General features: G+C 50.5%; 2 protein-coding genes across 2 annotated transcripts; one reads left to right on the plus strand and one right to left on the minus strand.

The window, feature by feature from the left end:
• Positions 1-6,951: 6,951 nt before the first annotated feature.
• On the plus strand, positions 6,952-11,065 carry GMORB2_6281 (osomolarity two-component system, sensor histidine kinase NIK1; the record flags this gene model as incomplete). The annotated part of the gene is made up of 4 exons (XM_035468251.1): positions 6,952-8,619; positions 8,711-8,977; positions 9,063-10,562; positions 10,712-11,065. The coding sequence occupies 4 exons, from the start codon at positions 6,952-6,954 to the stop codon at positions 11,063-11,065; spliced, it is 3,789 nt and encodes a 1,262-aa protein (XP_035322232.1).
• Positions 11,066-12,054: 989 nt separating this feature from the next.
• Positions 12,055-12,440, minus strand: GMORB2_6282 (uncharacterized protein; the record flags this gene model as incomplete). The annotated part of the gene is made up of 3 exons (XM_035468252.1): positions 12,055-12,211; positions 12,290-12,309; positions 12,375-12,440. The coding sequence occupies 3 exons, from the start codon at positions 12,438-12,440 to the stop codon at positions 12,055-12,057; spliced, it is 243 nt and encodes an 80-aa protein (XP_035322233.1).
• Between the last annotated feature and the right edge of the window lie 2,486 nt (positions 12,441-14,926).

The following is a 14,926-nucleotide window of genomic DNA, read 5'->3' on the forward strand; positions in this document are numbered from 1 at the left end:
ATGTTCTTTTGTTTTCGAGTGGAAAGGAAATGACAATATTATCCTCCTTCCCTTCTCCCCCTTGCCTTTTTTTTTTTGATCTGATACATTTATGTATCATACACACAAGTTGAAGCAATCGGGTTTTTACCAGAACAACAAAAGGAATGATGTGAACGACGGTTAGAAAACAAACGATGGTGGCGTGCGGCATCGGATACCCCGGTTCATAGCGAGATGGTTTATTGCTTTTCTCTTTCAATGTTTACTTTTATTCTCTGTTCCTTTTTTGTCTTTGATGACAGGGGGGAGGATTACGTCAAAATGCCCATCAGTAGTAGTACCTGTACTGCTAGTCATTCTTATACAACGGTGTCCAAGTAGAATGGTTCAAGTACTAGGTTCGATAGTCACTAAACCCAGGCGAGTCATTGAGAAACAGGACCAAGTTTGCCATGTGGCCGACCCAGGAGATCTAACCGGAGTATAAATCTCGGGTCTAGGGAGCCCTAGAGTCTTGGAGTCTTCATAGTACGCAGTAATACTAGTGCAATATCGTCACCCTGACTAGTATTAGATGATAAAGATGCATGATATTGTTAAATGCTGTACTAGTAAGATGGTTTGTAAACACAAGTCACGTGCGACGTCGACCCCGAGATGTCGGTTCCATTGCCAGCGACGCTCCCTCCCTCCCCCCGCATCATGCCAACGGAGGGGTGTGGTGTTTTAAAGGAAGGGTAGGGAGGGGAGATGGAGTATGTATCAGAACTCGACTTTTTTTTTCTTCCTTTTTCTTCTCCTTCTTGCCAATGAAATGCAAGGGTTTTTTTTTTCGAGAGGTGAAAAGAAGAGGAGGGGAAAGAAAAGAGAAAAGAACAATAAAAAAAGAACACGGTTAGTGGAAGCAAACATGATGGGATGGGGAGTTGTCTACTAGACTCTAGCACGATGCAGTATGATGGTTAGCGCCTCTGTACTGCGGATACTTAGTAGGATTAGGGGACCAGCGCGGTTTGCATGGGTGCGACCAGCGGTCTCTCCGTTTCGTCCTTCCTCTTCTTATTGACAAGACAGGGATGTGAGGTGAAGGAGAAAGAGGAGAAGAGCGACGTCCGCATCGTGAAAGTAAAGCTTCCTATGGGTATCATATCATATTCGAATATATCGTGGTCTATAGATGAATAATGTCGTATTTCTCAGTATAAGATACTCCCTCTTTTGCAAGGTATAATATATCCTTTCTGGCTTGTTTTTTTTTTTCATGCCCGAAATAAGCGCCAGGACTGAGGAGGGGAGAGGGTTCTTCGAGATGATGGTACAGATAGTGTCGGATATCACATAGACACAGTCCGACCCGGTGGCGGAGCGGAGTGGGCACTTTTCTTCTTTTTTTTCCGGTTCTCCCCCTCGTATTTTGGGCGGGATGAGGGAAAGGGAACATAGCTTTAGAGTGAGATCATCGCGAAATAACACTTTGCTCAGTACTCGTAGTAAAAGTCGAAAGTCTGGTCGGTTAGTAAGTAGCATCAGTACTACGGAGCAGCAGCGCTACTACTGCTACGCTACTGCTCATGTTTGCCTCGGGCCCTCGTGCACACACAGACTTGTCTCTTCGATGTAGTCACCCACAAAAAAAAATGGACGGGCAGGAAACCGAAACAGACCGCCTACAGAGAGATGGCGGAGTATTGCAGGCTGTACTGGTAGGACGGGCGGCTTTGTAGTTGCTGCTGCTGATATATGTATTACTATTCCCTCCCCAGTAGGCTTACAGTACAGACCCAGCCAGCGAGCAGCAGCAGCAGAGTAAAGAGAAGAAAGAAGCAAGGAGAATAAATAGTGGACACCCTTCCAAGATTGATTCGTGATTGACCAGAGAGGGATGAAGGACCCATGGAACCAACAGGCGGGACTTTCCCAAGAACTGCAGGAGTGACGTAGGCATATGCCACCGCGTTAGTCTCCCCCCCTCTCTGTACATGTTTAGGGGTCTCTTTCTCTCTTCTCTCTCTCTCTCTCTCTTCTCTCTACTCGTACCCCTCCCTCTCTCGCCCCCCTCCTCTCTCTTTCCATATAGAAAGTACCGACTAGATGGGTTGCCAGGTAAACAAACACACTCAACGGTGCAATTCCGGTAACGAACAGCGGCGTTACACCGATACGAAGATTTTCTTTACCTCGGTAGCATTTTGCCTCGTTTGGGCTAAGCACTGCGGAGTAATGACACTCGTATCTGCTTTGCTTAGTACGCTTGGCTTACTTGTAGATGAGCTGTGAGAACTAGATAATCGGGGTTTTCTTTCCTACTTTTTTTTTTTCTTCACGTGGGGCGATGATGGTGAAGATATCCATTATGTGCATCCTGAAACGGGTTCACGGCGGATTCATAGAATGGAGAGTGGGGGGGGGAGAAGATGTAGTATTGGAAGAAGCGCGTTGTTCTCTTGGTAAAGCAATGAAGATCATCATAAGTTTGAAGCGCCGGCCTTTTTTCTCGGCTCTTAAGTCTTACGACGGCCTAGATGATTTTCCAAGGTACGGAGTTACTAGTACGAGTAGAGTGCGAGCCGTACTACTTGCTACTGATACCGTACGTCTGCTACTAGGTAATACGTTGTGTTATTTACTACCAAGCACTCATGCCTGTACAGTGTACAGGTCAATACCCGAAGCCCTACCCGTGGACTTGTATTCATTCTGGTGCGTGGGAATGGTAGACAGTGTCAGCCGTGTCATTTTGGCAAGACGGGACAGTGATGCTACAGTTGATGGCTGGATATAGGCATCTCTCCATTCTCTGTCCATCCTCCTGTCCCATCTCTCACTCTCTCTTTATCAGTATTGTAGTATCCGTGCCATACGGGGGTATCATAATCGCTACTCGCACACGGTTACTCCGTACTCGTACATACAGGTACTACAGGTACAGACATGCCAAGTCTTTGCTTTCCCATGATGGATCCTTGCAGCGTTGGCACCAGCACTAAATCCACCTAGACAGCCACCCCGTCATAGCGGGGATGGGACACGGATAAGGGAATATTATATTAGATGCATGTACGAGTCGTACATGTATTATTTATTATACTTGAGCCCTTGACGGGAACTGTTCCTTCAACAGAGACCTGTCCCGTGACCTGCCTCTGCCTCTGACCCTATCGGCTGATGCCCTCTCGGTGGCGTCGATAATGTCACGAGGCCCTCTCCAGTATATATTACTCGTATACGGCGTGTTGCCATATACTTTACGAAGAGTGCTAAGTCTGCGAGTATATCAACACTCGACTAGTACTTGCGCTTTGATAGCAATAACACTCTGTGTAGGTCATATATTCGTACCGTGTACGTGGATCTTGGTGGGACCCATGTCCGTCCATGATATCAGCTGGCAATATCATATCACGGCTGCGAGCTGCGAGCATAACGCCTCAACGCCTGTAGTCGTCGACACATAGTGCACGCATATGCGTGGAGCATTATCAGTGCTGTCCGGTGTTAATGCCGGACACAAGCTCATATTCGTGGAGTATTATCAATGCTGTTCGGTGTTAAGACTGGACATAGATTTCCACAGGTATTAATAATAATAGCTGCGAGGTATTACTATTACTGTAATATTAGGCAGTGGTACTACATATAATACCTCCCATGCCTGTACATATATCAGAGACATTCCGTGACGTAGCGGGCCAGGGGCCAGGCAAAAGCCGGCATCTCTGTAATATCTCTGGAGAATCCTCTTGGTATCTGCTCCAGACTCTGGATTCCCTCTTTCTGCGGAGCTCTCCCTCTGCGGAGCTCTCCCTCTCTCTCTGCGGAGTGTTAACCCGGACTACGTAGAGTACGAGTATGAGTACTCGTATTACATAGTAGTGTTCTATATTACTGCTGGATCTCGGTGCGGTATTACTACTAGCAATACTCCGTACTTGTAGTTGTATGATTACGAGCATCCAGGGTCCGCGTAAAGGTGGGCATACAGTGTCTAAAGACGGCACAAGGTGGGACCCAGGGCTTCTTCACCTCCCCAGGCCGTAACACTCAGTAGTCCCCCTCGAGTCACCTACCGCTAAGAGCCCTTCACTGCCCAGATGTTTCCGTGCTCGCGGTACTATGTGTGTGCGTGCGAGCGTGACGTGCGTGTGATTGAAAGAAAATCACGTACTGATACTGCTAGTGCTTGTACGAGTAGGGGTTTGCCCCCCGACTCTTTGGAACGCTGTCGAATGATGACGGGTTCTTGAACTCCTGAACTTTGCCTGTATCTGCGTACGAGTACAAGCATGTAGATGTATGTGAGCTCAGACCTGCTGAGAGAAATCCCAGTGCCCCCCCGGCCTTGTCACACAGGGTCCCTAATGCCCGAGACAGAGAGAGGTCATGAGTCTAGGGTTGCGAAAGCTGGACTTTTCTGCTGGCCGTGCCAAGAAATTTCTCGGATGCTTGCAACGCCACCTTTTCGTACTACTCGCACGGCTAATGAGTGCCATGTTGTACGGGTGCTACAGTACGCACATCCCACCGTTCCCATTATACGTACTCGTATTTCGACAAGGGAAGAAGGGTAGGAAAGAAAACAGAGAAGGATCAAAAGAGAGGGGGGAAACAGACAGAGATACATGACAGAAGAGACGTCCCGCAGTCGAGTGGGTTGAGGGGGAGATTCTATTGGATAAGTTCGCGGTCAATGCCCCACCATGGCACCACACGAGGCAAAGTCGACTTCTCCCCCTTCTCCTCTTTTGTTTGGTAATGATACTGTTCCCCTCTCTCTCTGCGAAGCAGCAGCATCTAGTAGTACTCGTATCACTGTCATACTAGCAATATCAACCGAAATAACATATGAGCAGTATTGCTACGCCGCACGCCGTTCTACTACTGACTACCATCATCATGGTATTCGCCCGAATCAGGGGAGAACAAGCAGACGCCACAGTGGCATCTCACGGAATTCTTCTTTCTTCCTTCCCGTACCGTAGCTAGACGGTCAATCCGGGTATCTCACTTGGCATGTCCTGGGCCTTGGCACCCTTTTCGTGGCCCGTCCAATTGCCCAGGCCAGCGGATTGATTTAGCACCTTATCTCCCCTCCGGTGTGCGTGTGAAGGCTGGAAGCATGGAAGCGCCATTTGGCGTGTCAAAGGACAGCAGCGGAACAAAAGGGGGCGTAGTGGTGGTGGTGGTGGTGATGGTGGTGGCGGTGGTACACCGGCACGAGCAGCTGCAGCACGAGCACTGCAGCGAGTACGAGGTTTGACAAGGGCTATGGCCACCATCAGGTATAATCTGTACGGATACTACAAGGGTTCCAAGTCATCAGCATCAGACAAGTGTTTTTTTCCCCTCTGTCGTTTCGTTTTGTATTCTCCCCCAAGAGATGCATGTGTATGATAGGTGACGTGCGCATGAGTTGAAATAGGCATGTAGCCATTGTGCGTCGTGATTCCACGTTCCGGGCGGCTTCACGACTCGCGTAGGGTGCTTGGGGTGCCCTGGTCCTGTCTTTCTCTTCTTCTTTCCTTTTTCTATACCGTCCTTGGCATGCAGCGCCGGACTTTTGTTGGGCCTCCCCCCTGGATGACGGCTACAGCAGTTAGTTACAGGCACTATGAAGCCCCTCCTGTAGCTCCCGCCTGTCCGATACAAGTAATACAAGGAGTAGTAACAGCGCTCCAAAATAGCATTAATAGTTCGAGTACAATCGTCCCTGGGACCACCTAGACAAGCCCAATAGGACTGAGTCGAGTACTGAAACCAAACACTATTAGTAGAGGAGTCCAGTGCCCGGTTGGTACCTAGTGCTCCTCCGCCTGGCACAGAGCACTATCCCCCCTGCCCCTCCCTCCGCACATACAGATTCTCTCTCCCTACCACCCCTAAACTACATCATGTAGACGCCGGGCAGAATATTGTTACCACCAAAGTATAGCCGCGGCGACAGACCAGACACAGAGAGAGACAGGAAAGAGAGCAAGAGGGGAGTTTAGTTGATACGTATTACAGTCCCCCGTAGACACACATCCAAATCTCCACTACTGCCCCCGTCCCGTCCCTTCGAATCCACGATCCCCTACATTCAAGGTTCAGAGCCCAGGACGTAGATTATTATTACTACTCCAACTCATCCATCAATCAAACACTCTGCCCCCTCCCCCCTCCCATCGTCCCTTACCTTAACCCTTGTGGCGACCGCTCGGCTCTGTCACCACAAGGCCAGGCCGTTTTTTGCTCTACAATCCTCACCCCACCATCGACTCCTTTTCCCGGTACTATCAGTATAGTCTCTTGTGTGTGCGAGCTTTCATCTTGCCCCCCCCTTGTGTGGCTCTTTTTGCCCCAGTGCCTCCTGGTGTCGTCGACCGCTTTCGCAAGGCAGGCCGCACCGCAACGTAGTTCGCTTTTCGCACATGCCCAACCGCCCGCCGCTGCCATCATCGAATCCCGATTTCCTCGTCGGCGGCTAATCATCCCCCGGAAGATGAGACACGTACTTGGTTGATCGCCGCTCAGCCTTTTTCCTCGAGTAGAGTCGGCGCTCTGTTTTTTGGCCCTCTTTTCCTCCTTCCTCCCCTCCTCCGCCCTCTCCCCTCGCACCGCCGCCACGACGACCAACGATCACCAGAAACTCGAAAAGGAATCAGAAAAAGAGAAACTTGGCATACCCCCGACAACGAATAACGATTTCCATCCATCCCTCCCCACCCCCCCCTTTCTCCGACTACTGCTTCTTTTCTCGTCTCGATTACCGATAGACACAACAAGTCTCCCCTCCTCATCCTCCTCGCCACCGCGGATCGTTACTACTCAGTTTTCCCTCTAAAACCCCTTGGTCGACCCTCAAGTGAAGCACAACATACACGGCATACACGGCACTATACATCAACGTACATTGACATACGCCCTCACCCGTTCTTCTCCGCCCATAGGCTGCGGGCTTAACTGTCTGCACAACCATTCAGGGCAATCATGATGGATGATGCTGCAGTGGCTGCGGCCGCTGAGCTCATCGCCTCTTTGGCCGTCGACCCCAGGTCACCATCGCCCGTGCCATCTACCATTAGCCACAAGACAAAACTCCCCGGTCGGGAATCGCCTGTCAAGCGAACCCTCGAGGCCGAACTGCATAAGCTCTCCATAAGAATCGCTCAGCTAGAGAGCAGAGCTGCCGCCGCCGCGGCATTTCCCGAAACCCCCAACGAAGGACCCGATTCCATCTTTGGTGAAGAGAATGGCTCATCACCCGCCGGCAAGGCCAGGCAGCAGCGTGTCGCCCAGACCACAAATCCCGACCTCGTGCCCCGCCAGGTCACAAAGGAGGCCCTCGAAGGCTTGAGGGAGCATGTCGACGACCAGTCCAGGCTTCTTGACAGCCAGCGCGAGGAGCTGGCTGGCGTCAACGCCCAGCTCATTGAGCAGAAGCAGCTGCAGGAGAGGGCTCTAGAGTTGCTCGAGCAGGAGCGCGTCGCGACCCTCGAGCGCGAACTATGGAAGCATCAAAAGGCCAACGAGGCTTTCCAGAAGGCCCTCCGTGAGATTGGCGAGATCGTCACCGCCGTCGCCCGCGGTGACCTGACCATGAAGGTCCGCATGAACACGGTCGAGATGGACCCCGAGATCACCACTTTCAAACGTACGATCAACGCCATGATGGATCAGCTGCAAATCTTCGCCAGCGAGGTCTCGAGGGTCGCCCGTGAGGTCGGCACCGAAGGCCTCCTGGGCGGCCAGGCCCGCATTGGCGGAGTCGACGGAACTTGGAAGGAGCTGACGGACAACGTCAACGTCATGGCCCAAAATCTTACCGACCAAGTGCGGGAGATTGCCTCGGTCACGACGGCCGTCGCCCACGGTGATCTTACGAAGAAGATAGAACGGCCGGCACGCGGTGAGATCCTACAGCTGCAACAGACCATCAACACCATGGTTGACCAACTACGAACGTTCGCCTCCGAAGTCACGCGCGTGGCCCGAGACGTCGGCACAGAAGGCATATTGGGCGGCCAGGCCGACGTCGGGGGCGTGCAGGGCATGTGGAATGACCTGACCGTCAACGTCAACGCCATGGCCAACAACCTCACGACCCAGGTACGAGACATCATAAAGGTGACGACAGCCGTCGCCAAGGGAGACCTCACGCAAAAGGTGCAAGCCGATTGCCGGGGCGAAATATTCGAGCTCAAGTCGACCATAAACTCCATGGTCGACCAGCTCCAGCAGTTTGCCCGGGAAGTCACCAAGATAGCCCGAGAGGTCGGCACCGAAGGCCGCCTCGGCGGCCAGGCCACGGTCCATGACGTCGAGGGCACGTGGAGAGACCTGACGGAGAACGTCAACGGTATGGCCATGAACCTCACCACGCAGGTGCGGGAGATTGCCAAGGTCACCACGGCCGTAGCCAAGGGCGACCTCACCAAGAAGATTGGTGTCGAAGTCAAGGGAGAGATTCTTGAGCTCAAGAACACCATCAACCAGATGGTGGACCGCCTGGGAACATTTGCCTTTGAAGTCAGCAAGGTGGCGCGAGAAGTCGGCACGGACGGTACCCTCGGCGGTCAGGCCCAAGTCGCCAACGTCGAGGGTAAATGGAAAGATCTAACCGAGAATGTCAACACCATGGCCTCCAACCTCACAGTACAGGTTAGTCACTGAGAAAGTCGAACCCCGATGGCGGAGGATCTCTTGAAAGGGGCAAGCAGACAAAAAAGGTTGCTGACATCCTCCTTTGAAGGTGCGGAGTATCTCTGCAGTTACGCAAGCCATTGCAAACGGAGACATGAGCCAGACGATTGACGTCCAAGCCAATGGTGAGATACAAGTGCTCAAGGAGACGATAAACAACATGGTTGGCCGCTTGTCGAGCTTCTGCTACGAAGTGCAACGAGTGGCCAAGGATGTCGGCGTCGACGGCAAGATGGGTGCCCAGGCAGATAAGGCCGGACTGGACGGCCGGTGGAGAGAGATCACCACCGACGTCAACACGATGGCTGCAAACCTGGTAGGTCGACAATGCATGACGAGCCCTTGCGCTCTGCGCTCTGCACATGTACACCAATAACTGACACGTATACTCCTCTGTCCAGACGACACAAGTGCGGGCCTTCTCCGACATCACCAACCTGGCAACGGACGGGGACTTTACCAAGCTTGTCGACGTGGAAGCTTCCGGTGAGATGGACGAGCTTAAGCGCAAAATCAACCAGATGATTTCAAATCTCCGAGACAGTATACAGAGGAACACGCAGGCTAGGGAGGCGGCCGAGTTGGCCAATAAGACCAAGTCAGAGTTCCTGGCCAACATGTCGCACGAGATCCGAACGCCTATGAACGGAATCATTGGCATGACACAGCTGACGCTCGACACCGACTTGACCCAGTATCAACGAGAGATGCTGAATATCGTCAATAACCTTGCGAACAGCCTCTTGACGATCATAGATGACATCTTGGATCTGTCCAAGATTGAGGCCAGAAGAATGGTCATTGAAGAGATCCCCTACACGCTGCGGGGAACAGTCTTCAGTGCACTCAAGACTCTGACGGTCAAAGCGAACGAGAAATTCTTGGATCTCACCTACAAGGTGGACAGTTCGGTTCCGGACCACGTCATTGGTGACTCTTTCCGTCTGAGGCAGATCATCCTAAACCTAGTTGGCAACGCCATCAAGTTCACCGAGCACGGCGAGGTCTCGCTCACCATCCAGGAGAGGGCCGAGCAGGAGGCCGTGGGCGAGGGCGAGTACGCCGTCGAGTTTGTCGTCGAGGATACGGGCATCGGCATCGCCAAGGATAAGCTGGACCTCATTTTCGACACATTCCAGCAGGCCGACGGGTCGATGACGCGCAAGTTTGGCGGCACGGGCCTGGGTCTGTCTATCTCGAAGCGCCTCGTCAACCTGATGGGTGGTGACCTGTGGGTCAACAGCGAGGCGGGCAAGGGCAGCGAGTTCCACTTCACGTGCCGGGTCAAGCTGGCGTCGGACGACACGTCGACGTTGGAGCGGCAGCTGAAGCCGTACCGCAACCACCAGGTGCTGTTCGTGGACAAGGCGCAGTCGAGCTCGCGGTCCGAGATCAAGGGCATGCTGCGGCAGATTGGCCTGGTGCCGGTAGTAGTAGACTCGGAGAAGGGCCTGACGCTGGGCCACCTCAAGTCGGGCGGCGCCCTCCCCTACGACGCCATCCTCGTCGACTCCATCGACACGGCCAGGAGGCTGCGAGCCGTGGACGACTTCAAGTACCTGCCCATCGTGCTCATGGCGCCTGTGGTGCACGTCAGCCTCAAGTCATGTCTGGACCTGGGTATCACGTCGTACATGACGACGCCTTGTAAGCTCATCGACCTGGGTAATGGGATGATACCAGCCCTAGAGAACAGGGCCACGCCGTCGCTGTCGGACAACACCAAATCATTTGAGATTCTGCTCGCCGAGGACAACACGGTCAACCAGAAGTTTGCCGTCAAGATACTCGAAAAGTATCACCACGCCGTGACGGTTGTGGGTAACGGTTGGGAAGCTGTCGAGGCTGTCAAGGAGAAGAAGTTTGACGTTATTCTCATGGATGTCCAGATGCCCATTATGGTAAGTTTCTTTTTTTGCCTCTTTTTATTTGTTTTTTTTGCCTACCTGTTTCTTTTTTTCCTATCAAGGTTTCCTGTCAATTTCTCGTGTCCTCAAGTTACACCTGCAGTTCTGCATGAACAGTTAGCTAACCGAAAATCGAAACACAGGGTGGATTTGAAGCTACTGGCAAGATTCGAGAATACGAGCGTGGAATAGGCACGCACCGCACGCCCATCATCGCCCTGACGGCGCACGCCATGATGGGCGACCGCGAAAAGTGCATCCAGGCCCAGATGGACGAGTACCTGTCGAAACCCCTGCAGCAGAACCAGCTGATACAGACGATACTGAAGTGCGCCACGCTGGGCGGGCCGTTGCTGGAGAAAAACCGCGAGCGCGAGCTGGCCGTGCAAGCCGACGCGAAATCATCGAGCCACAACCAAGCCGGCGGGCTATTACGACCGACACGGGACAGCAGGATAGCGGCGAGCAAGACCAAGGCCTCGGGCGGAGGTCTATAAAGATGTCTCCCTCCTTCCTCCTCTATCTCATATCACCACCATCGTCATTACGCACGTCACCTTACCAACGAACTCGATGCCTTTTCCCCTTCAGCAAGGAATCACCATGACACAATAACAAAACACATCATATAAACATATACACGCACGCAACACCGACACACACACACACACGCAAGCGCACATGTGCAAACATAACATAGACGGAGAATTAGGTGTTTGAGGAGAAGAAGAAGAGAGGGGGGGGATTCCATGAAGAGGCAAATGTGCTAGGAAGGCAAGAAGACGAGAGAGAAGTTGGAGACAATCGAAAGTAGTGTCGGGTGCTGTGACAAGTCAATTTTTCTTCTCTTTTTTCCCTTTTTTTTGGGGGGAGGGGGAGGGGGGGTGGGGGGGTATCTATTTCATCCACATTGGGATATACATTTCTTTTTTCCCCTTCTCATTCCTATTTCTCCTTTCTTTTCTATAATGGTCCTCCTTTATTTCCCTTTTTTTTGGTTATGTGTGGTTTTGTTCTATTTCTCGCTCTGCTCTCTTTATCTTACTGTATTTTAAAACAAAAAAATAGGGGGGGAGGTTTGTTCTACATCTATCTCCCTTTTTGTCGTCCTTGTCCTTATCCGTTTTGGATGGTGATGCTTCCATGCCCCCCCCAAGGTTCCAGCCAGCTCTTTCTTTTTTATTCAATTACTAGGTAGTATGAAGGGTATGGTGTTACTTTGTTACTTTGTTTCGACAAGTATAACATTCGTTTTGTTTTATATATACCGACTTTTTTTTTCCCTTCAACTTGGGGAGGAAACGAACCAGAAAATATAAGCAGGGTTCTCATTATATACACGAGTGTGTATGTTGGCAATGCTATTGTATGTTGGGCATTATTTTTAAGATATCCATGACATTTTGTAGCTCCATAGGATTTTGTACTTTCATTGTCGTTCTTCTCACTTCCATTGGAGATGAGGATCACAATACTGATCCTTTTTTCATGATGCCTTTTCGTTTTCCGCCTTGTCCTTGGCGCCGCTGATGCTGCTGCTGCTGTGATCATTCGTCATTGATTCGAGAGCTGCCAACATGGCATCCAGCTTATTCTCTAGATTGGACAGGTTGGATTCTAGCGCTGCGGCAGTTTGTTCGCCTCTGATACACCGTATGGTACATTCATTAGTTGATATATCCTCTTCTTGTCAGCTCTGCCCCGGAATGGTGTATCTTTACCTGGCAAGATCGCGGTAGGCCTTGCAGAAAGGTTAGCGGTTTGTTTCATGGAGGATATGAGCCGAAGATAATCCTTCAACCTCACCTGAGCTAGGTCTGCGGGATCGTTGGATGAAGTGCTGTCGATGTCGTCCGTCTTGCGGGCTGCCATGGTGGGGCGTTGGTGCTTGACACGGGATGGCTGACGTGTAGACGCAGATGGTGATTCGACGTATGTGAGGGATAGGGGATGAGACGCTGGATTGTTGTAGTATATGGGGTGATGATGGAAAAAGTCTCTTAGCAAATCTTGATGGACGTCGGAGGTTAATTGGGATCTTGGGTCTGCAGAGGGGGTTAGTGGGAGGGGGTACTACCGGGTATCTATACGTATATCGTGCTGGTGTCGGGCAGCCTCATTGTCTTGAGTATTCGGTACATTCTAGACTGAAAACTCGACGAATCGATTCATTCGAAATACTGCATACTACAGCCCTGGTGAGTTTGTATCTGTTTTACATCCAAGAGAGGATAAAGCGCAATCGTCTTTGTTGTTCTGTACGATGGACTGGTTGACACTTGTTTGTGTCAAGAACGACTTACCCTGAACCTGGAATTGGAATATTCGTCTGCAAGATGAAAAAGTTGGCAACATGCCAACTCTAGGTCGGACATACGACCACATATACCCACCCGTACGACGCACGCGTGACGCGTATACGAATAATATCAGAGGGAGAAAAAAGAAGCCATCTACAAAGTTACAGAGGGAATAAGGGTCATTCCACTGCCCCTGAGTGCATGTCACGTGGATTTCCAGAAATGAGGCTTTTCCGGAAGCACAGCACACATGTACGGCGAACACGAATTTTTTTTTTATAAAAAAACAAGCATTATTATCTTATGCATAAACCAGATGTACGTCGTATTCAAGAAGAAAAAGATGGGTATCATTATTACTGACTTTTTCCCCCTTTGCAGTTCTTGTTTTGCTATGCTTGAAGAGCTATGAGCTTAGGACTTGAGTATGGAGAAGAAGGGGGGGGGGGGGGGGGGGGGGGGACGAAGCTTTTTACCGATGCACCCACCCATGGGCTGGGCGATTATGGGAAAATGGGGCACAGCATCGATCTCTTTGCCAAAACTCGATTTCGGCCGACGGGTGAAGGCCCTATATAATTGGACATCTGAATCTCGGATGGTGGGACACACACACACACTGATGGAGGGAAGGGGGGAGAAGACTGTGTGTGTCTGCAGGGGTTGTTAGTATTGGATGGGAGATGAGTTGATGACCGTTTAAAACGGAGATGATTTTTTTCTTTTATTTCTTTAATTTTTGGAGTGTTATGGAGGAGTATGAAAAGGTCTTTTTTTTCTTGTATACGGAGTATATACTATAATATGCCTTGGTCCATCGTCATCAACCGACCATCGTCATCGACCAATAATGCATGAGTAGTGACACCAGAGGAGCAGGGGGGGAGTTGGATACATGTACTCCGTGCTCGTACATGTTGTTATAATAATACTCATATGTACTCCGTACGGAGTAATCTGTACAGATTAGCGAGTATGAAGATACTCTTGCTTAGTAACACCACTACTAGTAGCACATTTACCAACATGACGCAAATCGCATATATATTACTGAACGTTTATTTAGTCAAGAAAATAAAATAGAAAGGGAAAGAAAACCCACAGGATACTTTTATACCGCATACACTGCATGCGAAGAGTCCTCATCACTGGTCCTACGGCCGTACGGATATATGCATACATGATACACGCGTTGATGCTGGTCTCTTTCCCCGGACCAAGTTCGGACAGTGGAGTAGAGGATAGAATGGAAGAAAGACCGACGGTAACAAAATAAATTGATGGCGGAAAAGAAAGATCGCGAATACTATCACCTAGACTGAGTAATAGTTATTTATCTATAATCGTACTTGTTGGCCGCATTAACCGTCGAAAGATTCCCTCGTACTTTCCGGGGTATTCATTATTCATATTGCACAGGCATGTGGAACTTAGGGGGAGAGTGAGAGAGAGGGGAAGGGACAAGGGACTAGAGCTTTTTTTTCTTCTTCCTTTTCTTTTCACAGACTCCGTACTAGTTGGGAATTCTTGATTCTTGGGGGACCATGAACTTTGAATGAACGAATAGATGGGACTTTGGGGGGGGGGGGATCGAGATCCCCATTCTCGGCCCTCGCCAAAGTCATCGAGATGTGGGCCGCTATGATGCTATCGCGGGACGGGGACTGACACTGGCATGGGATCAAGATGGGATGTTGTGGTCCACAAGAGGATTTCTTGTAGGCGTGGGTTTCATGTTGGTACTAGCGTTTTTTCTTTCTTTCTTTATGTCTTGTGTTTCTTATACATCTTTTCTTTGTGCTCTTGTCTTCTTACTACATGCACACATGCATGTATGTGTACTACCACGCTACTCCGGTTTACTCACCACCAGGATACGGTACCGTATTTACGGTAAATGAGTCTTGCATACAGTGTAGGCACCGTATTCGACCACTGCGAGGTCAGAGTGAGTGGTATTATTACATGTAGTAAGTACTAATATCATATCCCCAGACACCCCATTATTGTCATCTCTACATGGCGAAAAGGAAAAGAGAGAAAAGAGAAAAGGGGGGG

Source organism: Geosmithia morbida (assembly GCF_012550715.1).
Source record: "Geosmithia morbida isolate 1262 chromosome Unknown scaffold_5, whole genome shotgun sequence".
Lineage (NCBI taxonomy): Eukaryota > Fungi > Ascomycota > Sordariomycetes > Hypocreales > Bionectriaceae > Geosmithia > Geosmithia morbida.